Consider the following 22,718-nt stretch of genomic DNA (forward strand, 5'->3'; position numbering starts at 1 on the left):
AAAACATGTAAGTAGGCCAGTCTGCCTGGAGTTGGTCAAACAATTTTAGGTTGCCTGCCTGCTGCTGATCACCCCAGGGATGATGATTCTACACGAACATTAAGGAAGCTTAACACTCTCTGACCTCTACGGCAGTACTTCCAAACACTTTCTATGCTCTTGGGGATTTCACCCAATTTTCCTTAACTCTGAAATATACTGAACAAAAATATAAATGCAACATGCAACAATTTCAACCATTTAAAGAAATCAGTAAATGTAAATAAATACATTAGGCCCTAATCTATGGATTTCACATAACTGGGCAGGGGCACAGCCATGGGTGAACCATGGGAAACAGGCCCACCCACTGGGGAGCCAGGTCCAGCCAATCAGAATGATTTTTTCTCCACAAAAGGGCTTTATTACAGACAGAAATACTCCTCTGTGTCATCAGCAGTCAGGGTGGCTGGTCTTAGACGATCCCGCACCTGAAGAAGCCGAATGTGGAGGTCCTGGGCTGGCGTGGTTATGCGTGGACTGTGGTTGTGAGGCCGGTTGGACACACTGCCAAATTCTCTCAAACGACGTTGGAGGTGACTTGTGGTAAAGAAATTAACATTAAATTCTCTAGCAACAAGCTTTGTTAGAAATTCCTGAAGTCAGCATGCATATTGCACATTCCTTCAAAACTTGAGACATCTGTAGCATTGTGTTGTGTGACAAAACTGCACATTTTAGTGGCCTTTTATTGTCCTCAGCACAAGGTGCACCTGTGTAATGACCATGCTGTTTAATCAGCTTCTTGATATGCCACACCTGTCAAGTGGATGGATTATCTTAGCAAAGGAGAAATGCTTAATAACAGGGATGTAAACAAATTTGTGCACAAAAATAAATAAGCTTTTTGGACATTGGAACATTTCTGGGATCTTTTATTCCAGCTCATGAAACACAAACACATTACATGTTGCGTTAATATTTTTGTTCAGTATATATGTAGCATTTTGACAATGAAAAGGAGTGCATTCATTACAATTTTGTGTGTTTTATGTGGTAAAATGGCCCCTTTACTTGAGCGAGGCCATAGACGTTAGAATCATTAGAGATGATCAGATTGCTGTTGAATGTTTAATATGAGCATTATGTTACAGTATCAACACACATCATGTTCACATTATGACTAAATCCAGTTGTTACCATAAGGATGAACAACAAAGATGTTGTTATATATAGTAGATGTTCAACCTTGAGACAGTCAGGCCTGCTGCGAGAGTTGTCCTTTTTCTCTATTTGCTAACCCCCTACGGAGAATATTGAGGCAATTTGGAGAGATACATACATACCTGAAATATGCGTAGGTGATTTTTCCCCATTGTAATGACCGCAATACATTATTTTTTCACACAACAGGGAAATCCATGGTGTAGAAATCAGTATAGTGTCTATATCTTCTATAACTTCTAATCTTTAAGATACAGTTCTTATTCCTAATTGGAAATACACATCAATGCATGCAGCAATTCCAAAAGGAAAGGAGAAGCAAAACTGTAAAATCAATCAAAAAAAGTCAGGATGAACACACCTGAGAACTATGTCGATAACGGGATGGTGGCACCTGTGAATAGTTGTGACCCATTATTGGTTAGAAATACTCAGTAGTTCAGGGGGTGGCCCAGAATTACTGAGGCTACTGGAACAACCTGGCTGCTCCAATCATTTCTAGGTTATTGTTCAAGGTGGTGAAAGACAGAGAAGAAAAGAGAGTTACAGTAACCCTGTATGGAAACACAGAGGGTTGAATGAGGTGGTGTTATAATGGGGATCACTGGCATTTCAGAAACACTGAGACATACAGTAGTTTATGAATGTTTGACCTTGAAGTTAATTTATACATTTTTAATGAATAGGTCCATTTTCATGAGGTTTAATCAAATTAATTTACAAGTTCACTGGTTAAGTAATTTGCCCACAGTGGCATTAGTATTCTATTATTCCAATAGTATTCTGTTTAAACAGCCTGTTTGGAGAACTTTCATCCTGCTCTAATTGCAAAGTTGATAATATACAGCATCATTCTCCGCATAGATAGTTATACCTGTGGTGTGAAGGTAACTCAATGTGTTTGTACTTCATACCTGGTAGAAGACAAAGGCACTGTTTGTTCAGTGAAATGTGTACCTTCATCACAGAGGAATTCCCTGGCCACAGGTCACAGGTCACCCCAATCAGTTTCACCCACCCCAATGGGCACATAAAAGACCTAACGACCTGCATCTTACATCATGGATGACCGGGTTTCCTTCATTGGTCCCAGAGACAAGATGAGTCTATTCAAATCACCACTGAACACCTGGCTCAAGGTTTAATTGGAGATAAGGGGCGGTTATACTGTATGCCCTCCATTACCCCTAACGCCCCAATTAAATATTTTCATGTGCAATGACAGTGGTTTTAGAAGAGCAAGGGGAGCATTGACGTTGTGATAGTCCATCTTTAGTTCCAACTTAATGGAGCTCTCTGACAGGCCAGATTGAAAACTGAATCCTGGCTGATTCCATGACGGCCCCTAACCCTAACCCTAGCTCCATGTCCACATCCTGGTTCATCCGTAACCCTAGCCCCAACCCTAACCCTAACCCTAGCTCCATGTCCACATCCTGGTTCATCCGTAACCCTAGCCCCAACCCTAACCCTAACCCTAGCTCCATGTCCACATCCTGGTTCATCCGTAACCCTAGCCCCAACCCTAACCCTAACCCTAGCTCCATGTCCACATCCTGGTTCATCCGTAACCCTAGCCCCAACCCTAACCCTAACCCTAGCTCCATGTCCACATCCTGGTTCATCCGTAACCCTAGGCCCAACCCTAACATTAACCCTAGCTCCATGTCCACATCCTGGTTCATCCGTAACCCTAGCCCCAACCCTAACCCTAACCCTAACCCTAGCTCCATGTCCACATCCTGGTTCATCCGTAACCCTAGCTCCATGTCCACATCCTGGTTCATCCGTAACCCTAGCCCCAACCCTAACCCTAACCCTAGCTCCATGTCCACATCCTGGTTCATCCGTAACTCTAGCCCCAACCCTAACCCTAACATCGTCCAGTGACCTCTACCCCTTTCGGTGTACACAAATCTGAGAGGACTGGATGTGGTCCTGTCTATGAGGATCAGTGAAGGTAAACTTAATTCGATTAGTAGCGCTGAAGTTCAAACAGAGTCCATATATGGAATTTTCCCCTTAGTATAACATGGAGCTATATCTTGAGCGATGAACCACGCAACACAATCAAAAACATATTTTCACAAATGTAATTTTCTAGTGAATTCAATACATATAACTGAAACTATTATTATACTGTAGTAGCTGGAAATATAACATATAATAAATGAAATCTACAGTAGGCTATAGCTACAATCTGGCTCTTTTTTCTGTGCTGTCTAAACCTGTACAGTTTCTCAACAGAGGAAACGCCTAAGCACTAACTAGCAAATCAAGAGATGCTGGAAGTGCGTGGATCACTGCTGTCTGGACATTGTGACATAAGCTCTCAGTATAGAAGAATACGCTTGACAGGAACTCAGGAAGTCATCTCCACATTATTTGCTTTTATTTTCTTGAAATATATATAGAAGAAGTGGGTCGGTGCAGTGATGCGAGGCACAATCACTGAACTGTCAGTTCCCATGACAATATGGATGAATATTATTATGAGTAAACTTCTACTGTGAAATGAATTTGTGTATATGTCCAGTCTAGAATAGAATGAATGGTAGTGGACATATATTGTACTGTTGCTTTAAAATGGAAGTACAGTACAAGAGGAAATATGTTTGATACAGTACACTCATACATGAGTGATATTATCCTCTATGGATATTATCCTCTATGGAGGATATATTGTATTTCACCGCCATGACAACCATAGACATATAATCTATGACAAGAACGTATGACAAGACAAGAACATGCTCTTGAAGGTTTTCTTTCAAAAAGAGTAGACATATCATCACTGTATTCAGATGGGCTCTCTCTCTGTTAAAATATTGGGTGTATCATGTGTGAAAGTATCCCGCTAACACATCATACCGTACATGTCTGTGTGTAACACCTCAAGTCCATTATACTCTATGCTTCTCAAAACAGGCGTTGTTTTTCCCTCAAAATTGTGGAACGAGATTAAGCTTCTTCATCTGAGAGATGCTGCTGATTTTAGGGCCAATCCAACTATAATGTCTGGATTGTGAAGCCTGTGTCAGCCTACCAGCCCCATGGTTCTTCAATCTATCTCCAATTTATAGGTGAGAGGAGGGTGCCAGCTTGGGTCTCTCCAGGGAGGAGTCTGAGGCCCAGTCCTCATCCCAGACCTGTCAGTCTCCACTCTCTCCCTACACCATCATCCCACCAGGGAGGAGAGGATTGCTGTTCCAGATACTTGTCTCAAAAGCCTTGTCCATATTTTGATTGTGCACACATTTCTGGACAGGGTTAGAGGATTAAAAGACATAGTGATCTGATTGTGAACAGATGTTCCTGACCACCTCTGGAGGTAGTCAAGCGGCAGGTAGCCTCTAGGTTAGGGGGTTGGACCAGTAACCAAAAGGTCACTGGTTCGATTCCCTGAGCCGACAAGGCGAAGAATCTGTCGCTGTGCCCTTGAGCAAGGCAAAACCCAATTGCTCTAGGGGCGCTGGACAATGGTGACCTTGGCTGTGACCCAACTCCCTGCAGATGTCTCAGGGAGTTGGGATATGCAAGAAACTAATTTTCATTACACACTTGTAGAAGTGTGTAACAGGACAAATATAAGTACCTCTAAATTACTATGAATTATCTTACAAGTCTAAACAGATCTGGACAGCAAAGCCATTTATATCATAATTATCCCACTTATGGCATCAATATGTCTCTTAAAATAAATGAACACATATTTGCATACAGTGGGCAGATCATTAAATCTGTGTGGATGGACAAGACACACATTTTAATACCATGTGTAAACGCAAAGTGGGTAAATCAGAATGTGGACAAAGGACGCATGTTAGCACCAGGTATAAACAGGGCTAAAGTCAGAGGGGGGAAATATTACTGTCTGGGCTAAATTGGAACACACACAGACGCATGCGCACGCACACACACACACCTAGAGGACACTTTTTTACCCACGTCTCAGGAGAAGTATTAAACTCAGCAAGTGGCACTGTGCTGTAGGGGGAGCTCGAGTGAATGATGTATTTTCTCATGCGAGGAATGACCTTCACAAGAGCTCTGAAGGCCATTGTTCCTGTTACTTTTTATTGAAAAACTGCATTGACAGTGACTTTACTCTTACAGTAAATCACTGACAAACTGACATTTCCACTGTTTCAATATCTGGAAAGCATCTTGATGAGGGAAATGTCATACTGTACACTTGCATTGTGTGTGACTAAAATCTAGGGCCTTCCCTCTTTGCTGCCAATATGGCCCTAGATGTCTTTACATATCAAGGAAATGGGCCAAATAGCAGTTCAATCCTCCGGTTTACTTGGCTATCGAGTCAGTCACTAGGAAGGCTCAATGAGGTGCAGTTCAAAAGTCCCTACTGGCCTTGATAAAGTGCAATTGAGCTGTTCCCAGAGGCCTGCTAATCCCTATAATTATGCTGTAGTCTAAGAGGCTCAGACACCTCACTGGCCACCTCAGGGCATTTCATTATCCCAGAGAAAAATATCTGGTACAAATGATCTTAAAGGGGCAATGCCGTCAAAAACGTGATTTTCATGTGTTTTATATATATTTCCACACTATGAGGTTGGAATAATAAGGTAAAATTAGTGTAATAGCTGTTTGAAAAGACTGCCTCAAATTTCTGCTTGTTTTGCATGGGTGGGGTTTTGGACCACCTGGCGATATCTCCAGGCGGTATAAGTTTATCCACCTATAACAAAGAGAGTTTGCCCTCCTCTCTGCCAATAACAGCTAGGTTATTATTATCTTTTTTGTAAACATTTTTTTTTTTTTTTTTACATATCCTTCCCATTAGGCTCGTCCAATTTGGCCCCCCACTCAGACCTTTCCCATATAGTCCTTGCAACATTTTTATTTTTGAAATGGCTTTTTGTTTAGTTTATTTTTGACCATTTTAATTGAAAACAATTATAGTAAGGTACTTAATTGTTAGCCAGAAAAAAAGGTACTTTGAGATACTACCACCATATATTTAAATTCCAATTCAGCTGTTTTTATCTCAAGTACCTTAGGGTTAGTACCTTACTATGATTTTTTAAAATGAAAATGGTCAAACAAAAACAAAATCTAAATAGCCACATAACATCAGAGATCCACTACCATATTTGACAGTAGGTATGGGGTGATTTTCTGATTATGAATCCTTATTTAGAAGCCAAACCCATCACTGGTGTGCGTGGCCAAAGAGCTCTGTTTTCATGTCATCTGACCATAGCACCGGTTCCAATCCAAGTGTCAATGCAGTTGAGCAAATTCCAGGCTTTTACATCTGTTGGATGACATGAAAATAGAGCTCTTTGGCCACGCCCAACGGTGGTGAGTTTGGCCTCGAAATAAGGATGCATAAGCAGAAAAGAACCCCATACAGCACCAATTTACAATGTGGCGGGGGATCTTTGATGTTATGGGGCTATTTTGCTTCCACTAGTCCTGGGGCCTTTGTTAAGGTCAACGGCATCATGAACTTTACCCAGTACCAGGACATTTTTGCCAAAAAGCTGGTTGCCTCTGCCAGGAGGCTAAAACTTCGCTGCAAGTGGATCTTCTAGCAAAAAAATAATCCCAGGGACACAACAAAATCCACAAAGAAATGGTTAATTGGTCACAAAATCTAAATTCTGCATTGACCAGTCTCCGGACTTGAACCCCATTGAAAACCTGTGGTTTGAATTGAAGAGGGCAGTCCATAAGTGCAGATGAAGGATATCAAGGACCTGAAAAGATTCTGTATGGAGAAATAGTCTAAGATCTCTCCCAATGTGTTCTCCAATCTCATCAAACATTTTAGAAAAAGGCTCAGTGCCGTTATCCTCTCAAGGTGAGGTATTGAAATCAGGGTTGTCAATCATTTTGACTCTTATCTTTTTAAGAATGATTTGTATTACTTGTCTCTTTCTCTGAGCAATTTTGTTAGTGTAAAATAATATAATTTCCCAATTTGTTTGAGCATACAATATACTGTAGCTCGGTACTTTGTTTTGCTCATCTTGATCAAGGGATCCAATAATTCTAGACCTGACTCACTGTATCTAACTTCTAAAACATTCAATAGCCAATAAAATCTTAATCCTAAAAACTCCTAGTTATGAATGAAGCGATTTGTAAGTAAGGAGAGCTCTAACAACCACGAGTCAGCAGGAGGACAGAATCTAAGGAGAATTGTTCATGGGGATGGTGACACTGCTGAAGAGGGGAGGGAATACAACGTAGGAGAGTGGTGCTCCTCATCCTCCTTCTATATTTAGAGTTCCACAGGGTTATGACCAAGTCCCCACATATGCACTTGTCCACACAGAATGTTTATTTAAATTCAATGTACATTGTTACACAGTAGATCATAACCAGAGGGTGCCATGAGGATAAGAAAAATGCATTTATATTATGTGGTGAAATCATCTTCTATTCTACATAGAGAGAACCTGATAAATACAGAAGGGATGATGGAGGTAAAAAGCTGAAATACAAAATACATTCTCTAACACATTACAAGCTACACACCATGAATGGACAAAATGGAGGGACAGAAAACCATTCTTCAGAACTTTGCCATTTATTGATACAGCAATCAAATAATAGGTTACGTATGGAGTTTCACAGACATGTCAGTGATCGACAGGCTTCTGCCTTGCTTTCTCCCCTCACACCACCTCTTGAGTTCGTACGGTATGAATATGTATACATGCAAACGCCACCACACCAAGCTACCCCTGCCAGGTCTCCACAGCTACAGGGAAACCCTGTGGCCACTATGACTTGTCGTCAGTCTTCTTCTTAGTCTGGAACTTCCGGAACTGCGATTGAATGGCAACGGCCGCCTTCTCAGTCTCCGGGGCGTCCATGTCGATGTCAAAGTCCTCCGCTGGGACTTCCTGGGACTTCTTGGATGCATCTAGAGGAAGAGGAAATGAGGCTTGTGACTCACTGGTCTCCACAGAGTACTCCACTACTACTCTGGGTTCCTCCGACTGGGAGGCCCTCAGAATATACATCACAATACATTATACAGGATATACACAATCACACTTCTCTCATGATAAGATATGTATATTTTTAATCTGTATGTATTTTAATATGACCAAGTAAACTGTTGATCTAAAGTAGGGTTTCCCAAACTCGGTCCTGGGGCCCCCCTGGGTGCACGTTTTTGGTTTTTGCCCTAGCACTACACAGCTGATTCAAATAACCAACTCATCATCAAGCTTTGATTATTTGAATCAGCTGTGTAGCGCTAGGGCAAAACGTGCACCCGGGGGGGGGCCCCAGAACCGAGTTTGGGAAACCCTGATCTAAAGCACAATAATGCATACCAAAAGAAAGGGTACGACAATTTTATTAATAGAACACAACATGAAGATTATAATTTCCCTGGTAGGTCTCAGGCCTTCATTAGGGATGGACATGCAATTCCAGGGGGTGAACAGGCAGTGGTTTCCATGCCTGAGGAGAAGGAACACATTGATCTTCTGCAGCTAATCCCCAGTTCGCTCTATAGACACACTCATCTCACACTCCTAACCAGTGGTGTGAGCCAATCATCTCGCAACAGGACATGTTCAAATAAATAAGTAGGGACTTTCTTTACCAAAGTATTGAACAGTTGACAAATTAAAAGTTAAAATGTTTATGCTATGTGTATCCTCTTTATGCTAAGTTCCAAAGCGAGCATTAGGAAATAGAATGAGCATTGAGAATATACCTTTGCAGTCTCTGTGTAAATGCTTAGATTATGTTTGGATAAAGAGGGAAAGATTTATAAATACAAGGTACTTGAACCAGAGAAGACTTTTACCAGATCTGTTGTTGATATAAACAATTATAATAGAAATGGGAAACCCCAATGATCATTATCCACTTCAAACTGTTTTAGAATACAGTTTCTCTACAAAGCAGAGATGGAGGAGGGCTATTCAATTCTTTGGATTATTGCATGGAACATTCTCCTATTGAATTGATCTGCTTCAGTGTGATCCACACAAAGAGAAAGGGAGAAAGATAGAGAAAGATAAGCAAACTCATGTATCGATTGTGCAGCTAGCCTACCGGTCTCCCTGGGCTGTGTTCGAGTACCTCTCTCTCCCTATTCAAGAAGGAAAAGCTAACTGCTATGTCAAGGCTAGCTTCAACCATTGGCGTTTCTACGTTTTGAAGACATTGGGGGCTTAGCCCAAAGCCAGTAAAAAAAAACAACAGCCTTTCAACAGCCTAATGCATGAATTTGGTACACTTAGAGATAAACATTGAGAGATTAGGGGCTCTATTAATTCTGTATCGCTGAAGTTTTACAGATTGCACGCTAGAAATGTAAAGGTACATTTCCCGATTGAGCTGATATATGCAGTGTTTACTGTGAATACAGTCTCCACTAGGGAACATTGCCTTTAAATTTAAATCACGCTGTAAATACAAAATTTCCGCGATTCGGATTGAATAGAGCCCTAGACCTAATACGTTTTTTTTGTGTCTAACTTTTATTTCATTTTTCAATGGCCGTTACACAGGTACAGGTATAATATTCAGACTAATATCAATAAATATATTCAGTTATCATATTTTTTGTTCATATTTTCCCATATATTTTTCTACAAATTTTATAATAATACAATATAAATATATTACATTCAGGTAACTTGCATCTACCCATCTGGCACAGCAGACACTGACAGTACTCAATTACAGTAGCTATTGTGGGTCTCTCTACTCTGGAAAAAAAGTGGACATTAGACTGGTGGAAATCTGTTCTTTGGTCTGATGAGTCCAAATAGTATTATTATCTAGCTCGCTGGCTAGAGTAGGCCACTTTGTAAGCTCACTCAACTGAGCTGCTAGCTAGCTAACTTTACACACTGTTTGGCTTTGTGAATTAAATGTAATCCGATAGCTAACTTCCTATTAGCTAGCTATCTTGATGTAATCATCTCAAAAACGTCTCCAAATGCATTTATAGATAGCAGCCATGGAAGAGGGTGTGGGTCACCTAAATAATCCTCTTCCCTACCAGTTGCCCCTGGCTGCTGCTGTTCTAAGTGCTCCACTGGCCTGCTGTTTTCATCTGTACGCCTATTTGTCTCATCTGAAAGGTAGCAAGGTAGAGGTGCAACATGTCATTAGTTCGTTTTAAAGTTAATGTATACTGACACGACCAGGGCAACTCAACTGTAAAGAAAAATGTAAGTGTCCATAACAGAGCCACACAACTCCAAACATGACAGACTAAGATTACATCATATTTGAGGAGACATAATGTCACGCCCTGATCTGTTTCACCTGTCCTTGTGCTTGTCTCCGCCCCCTCCAGGTGTCACCCATCTTCCCCCATTGTCCCCTGTGTATTCATACCTGTGTTTTCTGTCTGTCTGTTGCCAGTTCGTCTTGTTTGTTCAAGCCTACCAAAGTTTTGTCTCAGCTCCTGTTTTTCCCTAGTCTCTCTTCTTCTCATCCTGATGGTTTTTGACCTTTGCCTTTCCTGACCCTGTACCCGCCTGCCTGACCACTGCCTGTCTCTGACCCTGGGCCTGCCTGCCATCTTGTACCTTGGCCTCAGCTCTGGATTATCGACCCCTGCCTGCCTTGACCTGTCGTTTGCCTGCCCCTGTGGTTACAATAAACATTGTTACTTCACACAGTCTGCACTTGGGTCTTACCTTTATTCATGATACATAAGGCCAATTCCACCACTTTAACCAGTTACTAGGATGTTAGTATATAAGAATACAACATTTATTATAGAATTTACAGGCAATTCACTACGGAATCCTAGTCTCTCATGATTGAAGCCTGTGTATCTTTGGTGCTAACATTAGCAAAGAATAACAGTCAAATACAGCCTTAGCAACTGTCCAAGCAACCATCCAACAACACTGTAGACCTATTGAAACTTATGAAAAGTATGAAGTTCACTGCAAAAATATAGGTTATTTGGATAGGGAGCAATTGCAGCTAGAACTGCAAATTCGACAGTTATGGTGGGGGTGGTTTTGCCGAATGGAATCATGGGAGTTTAAGCCTTGAACAACTATAAATATGATTCTATAGGTTTTTGAGCATCAATTTAAAATATTTACAGATGGTATTAGACAAAGACCTCTCATACACTATATTAGGCCCAGCCTTTGGAACTTTGGCATTCCTAGATATGGCTATTATACTGTGATCACTACATCCTATGGATTTGGATACTGCTTTAAAGCACATTTCTGCAGCATTAGTAAAGATGTGATCAATACATGTTAATGATTTAATTCCTGTGCTGTTTGTAACTACCCTGGTAGGTTGACTGACATCCTGAACCAGGTTGTAGTCACTGGTTACATTTTGAAGTTTTTTCTTGAGTGGGCAGCTTGATGAGAGCCAGTCAATATTTAAAATCAGCCAGAAAATATAGTTCTCTGTTGATATCACATATATTATCATGCATTTCACACATATTATACAGATACTGACTGTTAGCACTTGGTGATCTATAGCAGCTTCCCACAAGAATGGGCTTTAGGTCAGGCAGATGAACCTGTAGCCATATTACTTGAACAGTATTTAATATTAGATCGTCTAAGCTTTACAGGAATGTGGTTCTTTATATAGACCACAACACGGCCCCCGTTGGCATTTCTGTCTTTTTGGTAAATGTTATAACCATGTATTGCTACCACTGTATCGTCAAAGGTATTGTCTAAGTGAGTTTCACTTAGATTACGTAGCCTATATGGAATAACAGACATGAGCCAACCATGCTACCTGTAGAATGGATTAGGTTATAAAACCTCTATGATAATTCCATTCCATTTCGTCACTTCTACCTCCTCAACATTGCCCATTTTAAACAGGGTTAAATATCTAGTTGTAGTAAAGTTCAGCTTCAGTCCACAGGGCTGCACTGTGTCACTGTCAGATATATGCTTCAGTCAGTAAAAAGTTCTCTCATCTCTTTGGTCTCAGCTAGCTAGCCAACCAGTAGCTACTGAAGTGGCTAGCCAGCCAAGCCAGCTACATAAACTCTGCCCTACCCGGTATCGACAACGAGATGTATTCATAAGCTTTGTGCTGCAAAGGACAGAGAGGTGTTTCCAACCACAACGCCTTCATTTTCACTTTCAGGATTCAAAGCTGATGGGCTAAATTTGATATCTTACTACAATGTAATTAGTTAAACTATAAGTGTCTACATTCAAAATGTTTATAAATAAAGAGTTGAGGTTCTTGCATGGTAGTTTTTTTGGGGATTCTTCATCAAGCTGAAATTTTTGGTCCCTAATGACAATGATGAATCATGTTCCCTGGGGTAGCTTTAGTCGTCTTTTCTCCATACAGGACAGATTATCTGTTATTAGTCTTGGCAGCACTTTCAGCAGCCATGTCCTTGCTCCTATGTGAATGTAATGCCTGGTGTCAGGGTGACACTCTGAATAGTCTTTAGAATACTTTTGCTGCAGGATTTTTTTATTTTTTTTACAGTGTATGTTTATGGCAGCTGGATGGTGGTTACAACTTATCAAATACTATATGACATCATGCCACAGTGAATTGATTCACCCTGTGACAAAACGGAGCTGGATGGTGGTTACAACTTATCAAAGACTATATGACATCATGCCACAGTGAATTGATTCACCCTGTGACAAAACGGAGCTGGATGGATTTTTGCTATAAAACAAATAGTATTATCCAAAGTCATAGGATCTGAAAAGGTCCATAAAAAAGAAAGGACAAAAACACGATTGTAGACTTCAGGGCAATGACCTCTGGTCCCATTATCTGGACGATATGTGATCAATGTACAGGCAATAAAATGCACATGTCATTATTACCTACTCATGTTACCTTCACAAAAGCCTCGCAACTAATACAATAGAATAACAATTTGACAGGTGTGTGTGTGGTCTTTCTACTCTCATACTCATAGGACCCTAACTTGGAAAGGAGAAGCCTCATCAAAGCGAACCAGTTGGCCATCTCTCACTCCTCTTTAATGTGTGTGTGTGTGTGTGTGTGTGTGTGTGTGTGTGTGTGTGTGTGTGTGTGTGTGTGTGAAGGTCAGGTAAATACCACTGACCCTAGATCCACCTCTGCATCTCCCCAGCCACCTTTCTTTTTTTTTTACCAAAGCATGAGGTAGAATCAATAGGTTGGTGCCTCATTGACTGCTTGCCTTTTGTGGGTGTTTTTTTTAACAGTGGCTACTTTTTGTTTTACTTCAGGGATGAGGTATACAAAATAAACATGTCATGGTAACAAGTAAAATGAACTTCAATATGTACTTGTACTACAAATATAGTATTATGTTCTGGGAGCAGATCATTTTTTTACATCCATTATTTTATTGTTATGTTTTGGATCCTGCTGTGTGTAATAATGGGTTCATTTAGATATCAATTTGGACTTTCCTTAAATATTGGTGATATTTAACAGAACAAGGTGAATATATTCTGGGTATAATTGAGTGTAGTAGTGCTAATTATGAGAGCATAAGAAAATGGGTCATCAGGCCTCACATTGAGAGCTAGTCCATAGCTAAGTATAGTACATGATGACTTTGATCTCAAAGATGAGGGAGTTGGAGATTATGCTGTGCCTCATTTAAATAAAAATATTCATCTGCATAGTTCTCCATTTGGCGATACCTCACACATTATTATGAACTGTGATAAAAACTGTGAACTATAAACTCTGTGAACTACAGGATAGTATGTAATGTAATGTATTAATCCATATAAAAGGTTGAATGGAGTTGTTTCCTCACATCCGGTGGTGTAGAGGATAAATGCAGTACTGAAACTATAAGGAGCTCTTTTACACATGATATAACCATGCCATCTCTCCATCAGCACCCCCAGCTGTTTCTATGAGAGGGACAGTCTCTGTGGTGAGTAGGACTTCATACAGCGAGGGAACATATGGCCTCAATGTATGACAGCTGGGATTCAATCAACCACTCTGTCCAAACTCATATTACAGATTAACCTTAAATGTTTTAGGTAGATATTTGAATATTGTCATATGAATACTGTGGTTATGTGAACAAGCAATTTATGTGATTGAGTGATCATTGTCAGAATCTCAGAATAGGCTTCTGCAATATGTCTCTCTCTCAGGGCATGTTGCTATCATTAGTGTAGATGTGGTGACTTCACATCTCCAAACCCCTGGCTGATGTTCCTGTTTGGGGGGCCCTAAAGTGTGTCTTTCAGTTGGCTCTGTGTTGTCATGCACACACACTCATCATGACATGTTAAGGGACAGTTTCAGTGGCACTTGTAGTAAGAACGGACATATACTCAAATCATGAACGTTTGGACTGGATCCATATTAGTTTTTGTAAGAGAGGGGGAATCTTTTTTTGGTTACCTTCTTTGTAAAAAATGATCTATGATTAATCTACTTTCTCCAGATACATGTTCTATTTCCCTCTGTATCGAGAAAATCTAATTTAATGGGATCCTGCTGATAGTAATTCCATTCCATCTCTCTGTAGAGACGGTTATCATGCAAAGAGCCTTGGCTTTGACTACGATGTTTTTCAGAAATGCAGAGTACAGAATGAATAGGGTGTGCCAATGAATATGAATACATATCTCTGTCTGTTGTTGTTGTTGGTTTTGAAAGGCTTTCCTCTATTGGCTAGGTATGTAGAGTTGGGGAGAGAGTCAATTGTTGGACTCCCTCTTCTGCAGCCTAAGAGCTCTGTGTATGTATTGAGTGGGGCTCAGGATGCTGTGGAAGCATTTCCCCCTGCCTTCCAAGCATTCAATTAATTGTCAAGGTCAGACAACAAAGGCATTTCGGTCTTTTGTGTTGTTGTGTGCATGTGCATATGTGCCTGCGTATGTGTGTGTGTTTTAATTAAGTGAACAAAGTGAGCAGGCGTGAATCGTGAAGCACAATAACATTGGTTGCCTGTATACTGTACCAACTCAAATCAAATATAATTTTATTGGTCACATACACATGGTTAGCAGATGTTATTGCGAGTGTAGCGAAATGCTTGTGCTTCTAGTTCCGACAGTGCAGTAATATCTAACAAGTAATCTAACAATTTCCCAACAACTACCTAATACACACAAATCTAAAGGGGTGAATGAGAATATGTACATATAAATATATGGATGAGTGATGGCCGAGCGGCATAGGCAAGGTGCAATAAATGGTATAAAATACAGAATACTGGTACGGCAACTGCACCGCCCTCAACCGCAAGGCTCTCTAGAGGGTGGTGCTGTCTGCACAACACATCACCAGGGGCAAACTACCTGCCCTTCATGACACCTACACCACCCGATGTCACAGGAAGTTCAGTATGGTCAGGGCGTGAGTTGGGTGGGTTGTCTATGTTCCTTTTTCTATGATTTGGGATTTCTGTGTTTGGCCTGGTATGGTTCTCAATCAGAGGCAGCTGTATATCGTTGTCCCTGATTGAGAACCATACTTAGGTAGGCTGGTTTCACTTTTGAGTTGTGGGTGATTATTTTCCGTGTTTGTGCCACACGGGACTGTTTCGTTGGTTTCGTTCTTTCACTGTGTTATTTTGTAGTGTTCAGTTTTACATATTAAAATGGAAACTTACCACTCTGCAAATTGGTCCGATATCTCTTACTCCTCGTCAGAAGAAGACGAGCGTTACAGATACCTATTTAAGTGGGATTATTTAAAGTGGCATTGTTTAAAGTGACTAGTGATCCATTCATTAAAGTGGCCAGTGATTGGGTCTCAATGTAGGCAGCAGCGTCTCTGAGTTAGTGATTACTGTTTAGCAGTCTGAAGGCCTTGAGATAGAATATGTTTTTCAGTCTCTCGTTCCCAGCTTTTATGTACCTGTACTGACCTCGCCTTCTGGATGGTAGCGGTGTGAACAGGCAGTGGCTCGGGTGGTTGTTGTCCTTGATGATCTTTTTGGCCTTCCTGTGATGTAGGTGTCATGAAGGGCAGGTAGTTTGCCCCCGGTGATGCGTTGTGCAGACTGCACCACCCTCTAGAGAGCCTTGCGGTTGAGGGCGGTGCAGTTGCCGTACCAGTCTGTGATACAGACGACAGGATGCTCTCGATTGTGCATCTGTAAAAGTTTGTTAGGGTTTTAGGTGACAAGCCGAATTTCTTCAGCCTCCTGAGATTGAAGAGGCGCTATTGCGCCTTCTTCACCACACTGTCTGTGTGGGTGGACAATTTCAGTTTGCCTGTGATGTGTACGCCGAGGAACTTAAAACTTACTACCTTCTCCACTGCTGTCCCTTCAATGTGGATAGGGGGGTGCTCCCTAGGGGGGATAGGGGGGTGCTCCCTATCAGAAGTTCACATACACTAAGTTGACTGTGCCTTTAAACAGCTTGGAAAATTCCAGAATATTATGTCATGCTTTAGAAGCTTCTGATAGGCTAATTGCCTAATAGGCTAATCATTTGAGTCAATGGGAGGTGTACCTGTGGATGTATTTCAAGGCCTACCCTCAAACTCGGTGCCTCTTTGCTTGACATCATGGGAAAATGAAAATAAATCAGCCAAGACCTCCACAAGTCTGGTTCATCCTTGGGAGCAATTTCCAAATGCCTGAAGGTACCACGTTCATCTGTACAAACAATAGTACGCAAGTATAAACATCATGGGACCACGCAGCCATCATACCGCTCAGGAAGGAGACGCGTTCTGTCTCCTAGAGATGAAAGTACTTTGGTGCAAAAAGTGCAAATCAATCCCAGAACAACAGCAAAGGACCTTGTGAAGATTCTGGAGGAAACAGTTACAAAAGTATCTGTATCCACAGTAAAACGAGTCCTATAGCAACAGAACCTGAAAGGCCAGGTTTCAAAACCGCCATAAAAAAGCCAGACTGCGGTTTGCAACTGCACATGGGGACAAATATCATACTTTTTGGAGAAATGTCCTCTGGTCTGATGAAACAAAAATAGAACTGTTTGGCCATAATGACCGTCGTTATGTTTGGAGGTAAGAGGGGGAAGCTTGCAAGTCGAAGAACACCATCCCAACCGTGAAGCACGGGGGTGGCAGCATCATGTTGTGGAGGTGCTTTGCTGCTGGAGGGACTGGTGCACTTCACAAAATAGATGGCATCATGAGGGAGGGAAATGATGTGCATATATTGAAGCAACATCTCAAGACATCAGTTAAAGTTAAAGCTTGATTGCAAATGGGTCTTCCAAATGGACAATGACCCCAAGCATACTCCCAAAGTTGAGGCAAAATGGCTTAAGGACAACAAAGTCAACGTATTGGAGTGGCCATAACAGAGCCCTGACCTCAATACCATAGAAAATTTGTGGACAGATCTGAAAGTGTGTGCGAGCAAGGAGGCCTACAAACCTGACTCAGTTACACCAGCTCTGTCAGGAGGAATGGGCCAAAATTCACCCAATTTACTGTGGGAAGCTAGTGGAAGGCTACCCGAAATGCTTGCCCCAAGTTAAACAGTTTAAAGGCAATGCTACCAAATACTAATTGAGTGAATGTAAACTTCTGACCCACTGGAAATGTGATGAAAGAAATAAAAGCTGAAATAAATCACTACTTTTATTTCACATTCTTAAAATAAAGTGGCCTAAGACTAGGAATTTTTACTAGGATTAAATATCAGGAATTGTGAAAAACTGAGTTTAAATGTATTTGGCTAAGGTGTATGTAAACTTCTGACTTCAACTGTATATCTCTCTGGTTCAAACAGACAGTCATCAGAGCTTTGGGTTCACAAGAATTCTAAGGGTAATTTATTTTCTAGAGTCAGGACTTTAAAGTTGAATAGTGTTGCAGATATCCTGTGTTTTGTTAAAGATAGACTAGGATGAGGAATTGTCACGTTCTGACCTTAGTTCCTTTTTCATGTCTTTGTGTTAGGTTGGTCAGGGCGTGAGTTGGGGTGGGTAGTCTATGTTCTCTTTTCTATGTTATATTTCTATGTGTTTGGCCTAGTATGGTTCTCAATCAGAGGCAGGTGTCGTTCGTTGTCTCTGATTGAGAATCATACTTAGGTAGCCTGTTTTCCCCATTTTGGTTGCTGGTGTTGGCTTTCTGTTTTTGTGTCTGCACCAGACAGAACTGTTTCGGTTGTTCTCTGTGTTTTGTTAATCAGTGTTCAGTTCCATTGTTAAAAGTATGAACATGTACCACGCTGCAACTTGGTCCTCACTTTCTTCCACCTACGACAGCCTTTACAGGAATATTGAATTGTTGAAATACACAGTGTACAGTACCTTCAGAAAGTATTCACACCCCTTGACTTTTTCCACATTTTGTTGTGTTACAGCCTGAATTTATAATGTATTAAATTGAGTTTTGTTTGTCACTGGCCTACACACAATACCTCAATGTCAAAGTGCAATTATGTTTTTCAAAATGTTTAATAATTCATTAAAAATGAAAAGCTGAAATGACTTAAGTCAATAAGCATTCAACTCCTTTGTTATGGCAAGCCTAAATAAGTTTGGGAGTAAAAATGTGCTTAACAAGTCACATAATAAATTGCGTAAATTGCATGACTACCTCATCTCTGTACCCCACACATACAATTATCTGTAAGGTACCTCAACTTTTTGTCCTGTATACAAAGTGCTATGTTTGGGGCAAATCCAATACAACACATTACTGAGTACCATTCTCCATATTTTCAAGCATAGTGGTGGTTGCATCATGTTATGGGCATGCTTGTAATCATTAAGGTCTGGGGAGGTTTTCTGGATAAAAAAAGGTAAGCAAAGGCATAATCCTAAAGAAAAGCCTGGTTCAGTCTGCTTACCACCACACACTAGGAGATGAATTCACCTTTCAGCAGGACAATAACCAAAAACACAAAACCAAATCTACATTGGAGTTGCTTACCAAGAAGCCAATGCATGTTCCTGAGTGGCCGAGTTACAGTTTTGACTGAAATCTACTTGAAAATCTATGGCAAGACGTGAAAAGAACCAATTTGACAGAGGTTGAGACTTACCCAGAAAGACTCACAGCTGTAATTGCTGCCAAAGGTGCTTCTACAAAGTATTGACTCAGGGGTGTGAATACTTACAGTACCAGTCAAAAGTGTGGACACACTTACTCATTCAAATTTTGTAGTTTTTTAAATTACTATTTTTTACATTGTAGTGAAGACATTAAAACTATGAAATAACACATATGTAATCATGAAGTAACCAAAAAAGTTTTAAACAAAGCAATCTCTCAACCAGCTTCATGAGGTAGTTATTGCGAAAATTCTGTACAGCTTTCGTCGCATATTTACTGTGAACACTGAGGCTGTACCCGCTTTAAGTTACAGTGGCCAAATAGGCTACAGTAGCCATTTGATCATAACGTTGGCATACCAGAGTGGCCTACCATAAAACATTATGTTGAATAACTATAAACATGGGAATTAGCTGTTATATAATTCAGCCTACAGTAGCAGTTAAAGTGTGGTATTCAATGTAGGCTAACATTCCATGAGACTTTTCAAAAAAACATGCAGTGCTTGACACTAACCTGTTTATCCACTTGTCCTTCAGACAAGGAGGTGACTGAAAATGTTGTTGTGTTGTTTAATGCAAGAAACCACTTTACAAAATAAAATGTATCATTATTCCCATACCATTAGCAGACAATTATGCTACCCTCTGCCTATTTGATATAACACTGTACCTTTAAGACAATAAAAAAGCTATTTACCTGACTCGCTTATGTCTAGAAATGCACATGTTTTGTGCTCTTGTATGAAGCAACCACTCCCCTATGGCTGACTACAAATTATATATAACTGGGCAAATAAACTCACTGTACAAATGTACAAATGTTCACACGTCGCTACAAGTAGCTCTCGCTTTGATCTCAAAACAAGCGCACTCACAACCACTCAACTACTCCAAGTGAATGGCATAGATCCATATATGACAATGGTCTGTTTGCATATATGCCTACTACAGCTCTGATTGGTTATGGCTCACCGGTCTGTGTAGAGTACTGCTGCAGCGACCACCACAGAACATCAACATTGTTTATCGCGCTGTCCGTGTTGCTGAAGCTGCAATATAATTACAGCCATTTCTGACTGAAATGTTCTGTTACTGAATTCCTTAATTTGTTAAGGAAAATCATTCCCTATTCCCTCAACCCTTGCACTCTTTACGTGACACATGTATGCAACGCATGCGCGTAACCAATAGGGCCTAACCTATAGAATATCATAATCACATCAATAAATTGTTTATGAAAAAACTCGGAACACCGCTATCACATATGACAGCAAAATGGATGCAGAGGACGTGAGAAATAAACTTGAAACAGATGAATATTTACTGGTTGCTCAGGAGGTAAAGAGGAAGTCAGATGTGTGGAATACATTTGACTAGTTGTGGAAAATACTGCAGATCAAGAAATAGAAGGTAAGGAGCAAGTGGTGCGTGCATATTATGCGTGCCTAACAGGTGCTGTTAGATTACAATATCATTTTTCTGACAATTTGGAGCAGTGTAAACAACACTAAATACATTATAAGCATACCAGCGAGTCTGTTGTAATGTTTTTTGGTTGTTGTGAAACCTTTATTACAACATAAACGAAAAACAGTCACATTCATTTGTGAAACCAGTTGGCGAAATTGGAACGGTTAATTTATTGTTTATGCTAATTATTCAAGGGTCGCTTTGCTTTAATTTTAAAACTATAATGCGTGATTGCATTCCAAATCACGAATAACTCATATGCTGTTTGATGACACGAACAAATTAATGATTGATTGATACAGTAGCCTTTATAATTACTGAAATATATGCCTAAGTAAGTTACGGTATTAAGACTAAACAGGGTGCTCTCTTAGGCCTACAACTCGATGGTGGTTATACAAGACTGCTATACTATTGCTACTTTTGGTAACGACATTACTTACTTATTATTATAATGATTGTAATAATAATAATAATAGTATTAATAACAATAAGAAGGAGATCAAGAAAAAGTAGGGTTATTATTATTATTACAATTATTTTTCTGACAATTTGGAAAAGTGTAAAGAATACAAAATAAATTATAAGTAATACCAGAGAGGCTGTTCTAATTTTTTTAAAGTGTAAAGCCTTTATTATAGCAAATATAAAAAATAGCCGAATTTGTGTAACTGTTTAACCGACATGTGGTTGCATGAGGCTTGGTACTCACAGAATCAGTAGGCTATTAAACAAACACTCAAAGAGAAACTCAAACAGAAGCAGGATCTGTCTTATTTCTGTAGATATATATGGATGGTGTATAAAGCCAGGCACACTTAAAAGTTAGGCTGTTGATTATAGACCTAATTAAGTTGGGGTTTCCTCTCTCCTCACTTTTAGTCCACTCAGACAGGTGTGAATCAGACAGGTGTCTTGTACACCATGATTCTAAAAAAATGTTTGCTACTGCTGGACTAAAGAAATCTCGGCCGACCAAAACAGCCTATCGACCAAACAATCGACCAGTCGACTAAATGGGGTCAGCCCTAAACACAACAAAATGTGGAACAAGTCAAGGGGTATGAATACTTTTTGAATAGAATCTTCTACATGTCAAGTCTGCTTTAACACTGGAGTTTAAACTCCCTCTGTGACGGTCTGTTCCTGTCTACTCCTGTTCCTGTCTACGTTCGTCCTTCATCCCTCATCACCGTCAACTGCATAACATCACCAAGAAGAGCGATAGGGGAAAGAAGTGGGCCTTTTAAAGCTCATTTAAGATGCCAGGGGCCAGTGTGTCAGTTATGGTCCACCACCCCCCCCCCTCTCTCTCTCCCTCTCTCAGCATGTTGCTCTGGCTGTGGCCAGCTGCTCTCTCTTTTTTTGCAGAAGGGCACAAATATCCCTGTTTTAAAATGCTTACATTACTCTGCCTTCTTTTACTGCACATAACACAGAACAGCAGTGTTTCATAGGGCACTTAGTCCCTGTTGTTGACAAATTTGTAATAACAAAAAGCTAAATACATAACGGGTTAAAGGCACTACAAGGACATATAGGATGTCCTCAGTCCCATATTACAAGGCTTTGAAAGATTTCAAATTACTTAAAAATTATGATTTGTTTACCTTGTCCTCCAGATGTTTTGCTGTTTCCGCCCGCTGCACCAGATCCTTGTCGCTGTAAAAAACACAATGGACACAAAAAATATTAGGTTTAGGACTCAATCTGCATTAATAGTGTTTTTCAGAAGCGTTATTCAAGGCAAACCCCCTCTCGACTCCAGCAGAAAATGTGACATTTCCCATGATCCTCTGGGTTTTAGACGCAGGCCAAGCCTCGGAGGGTCTGACTCCAGGAGCTTTTGTGCACACTTGTCAATAAGATTGTGTCCTCTTGAGAGCTTTGACAACCAGAAGGGGCTGATGCCCTAATTTGGTGTACTAGCTAGCGTGCTCTAGTATAGCGAGTGGCCTGGCTCTTCCAGTGACTGTATGAATAAGGCAGAAGCGGCCTGCGGGAACTATGGGGATGGGGACAGTGACGGTTAGGGTTGCATAGCTACCGGTAGTTTTCCAAAGTTACTGGAATCTTCAGTAATTTTGGTAATTAACA

At 40.5% G+C, this 22,718-nt stretch overlaps 1 protein-coding gene across 1 annotated transcript in view; it reads right to left on the minus strand.

Annotated features, from left to right (window-relative positions):
- Positions 1 to 7,493: 7,493 nt before the first annotated feature.
- Positions 7,494 to 22,718, minus strand: part of pcp4b (Purkinje cell protein 4b) — a 45,822-nt gene continuing 30,597 nt past the window's right edge. Inside the window, exons 2-3 of the mRNA XM_021588126.2 lie at positions 22,232 to 22,283; positions 7,494 to 8,104 (exon numbers count right to left, since the gene is read on the minus strand). Of these exons, the coding sequence (XP_021443801.1) occupies positions 7,962 to 8,104; positions 22,232 to 22,283 (195 nt within the window). The 3' untranslated portion in view covers positions 7,494 to 7,961. The remainder of the gene's footprint in view (positions 8,105 to 22,231; positions 22,284 to 22,718) is intronic.

The sequence above is a fragment of the Oncorhynchus mykiss genome, chromosome 27, assembly GCF_013265735.2.
Source record: "Oncorhynchus mykiss isolate Arlee chromosome 27, USDA_OmykA_1.1, whole genome shotgun sequence".
Classification (NCBI taxonomy): domain Eukaryota; kingdom Metazoa; phylum Chordata; class Actinopteri; order Salmoniformes; family Salmonidae; genus Oncorhynchus; species Oncorhynchus mykiss.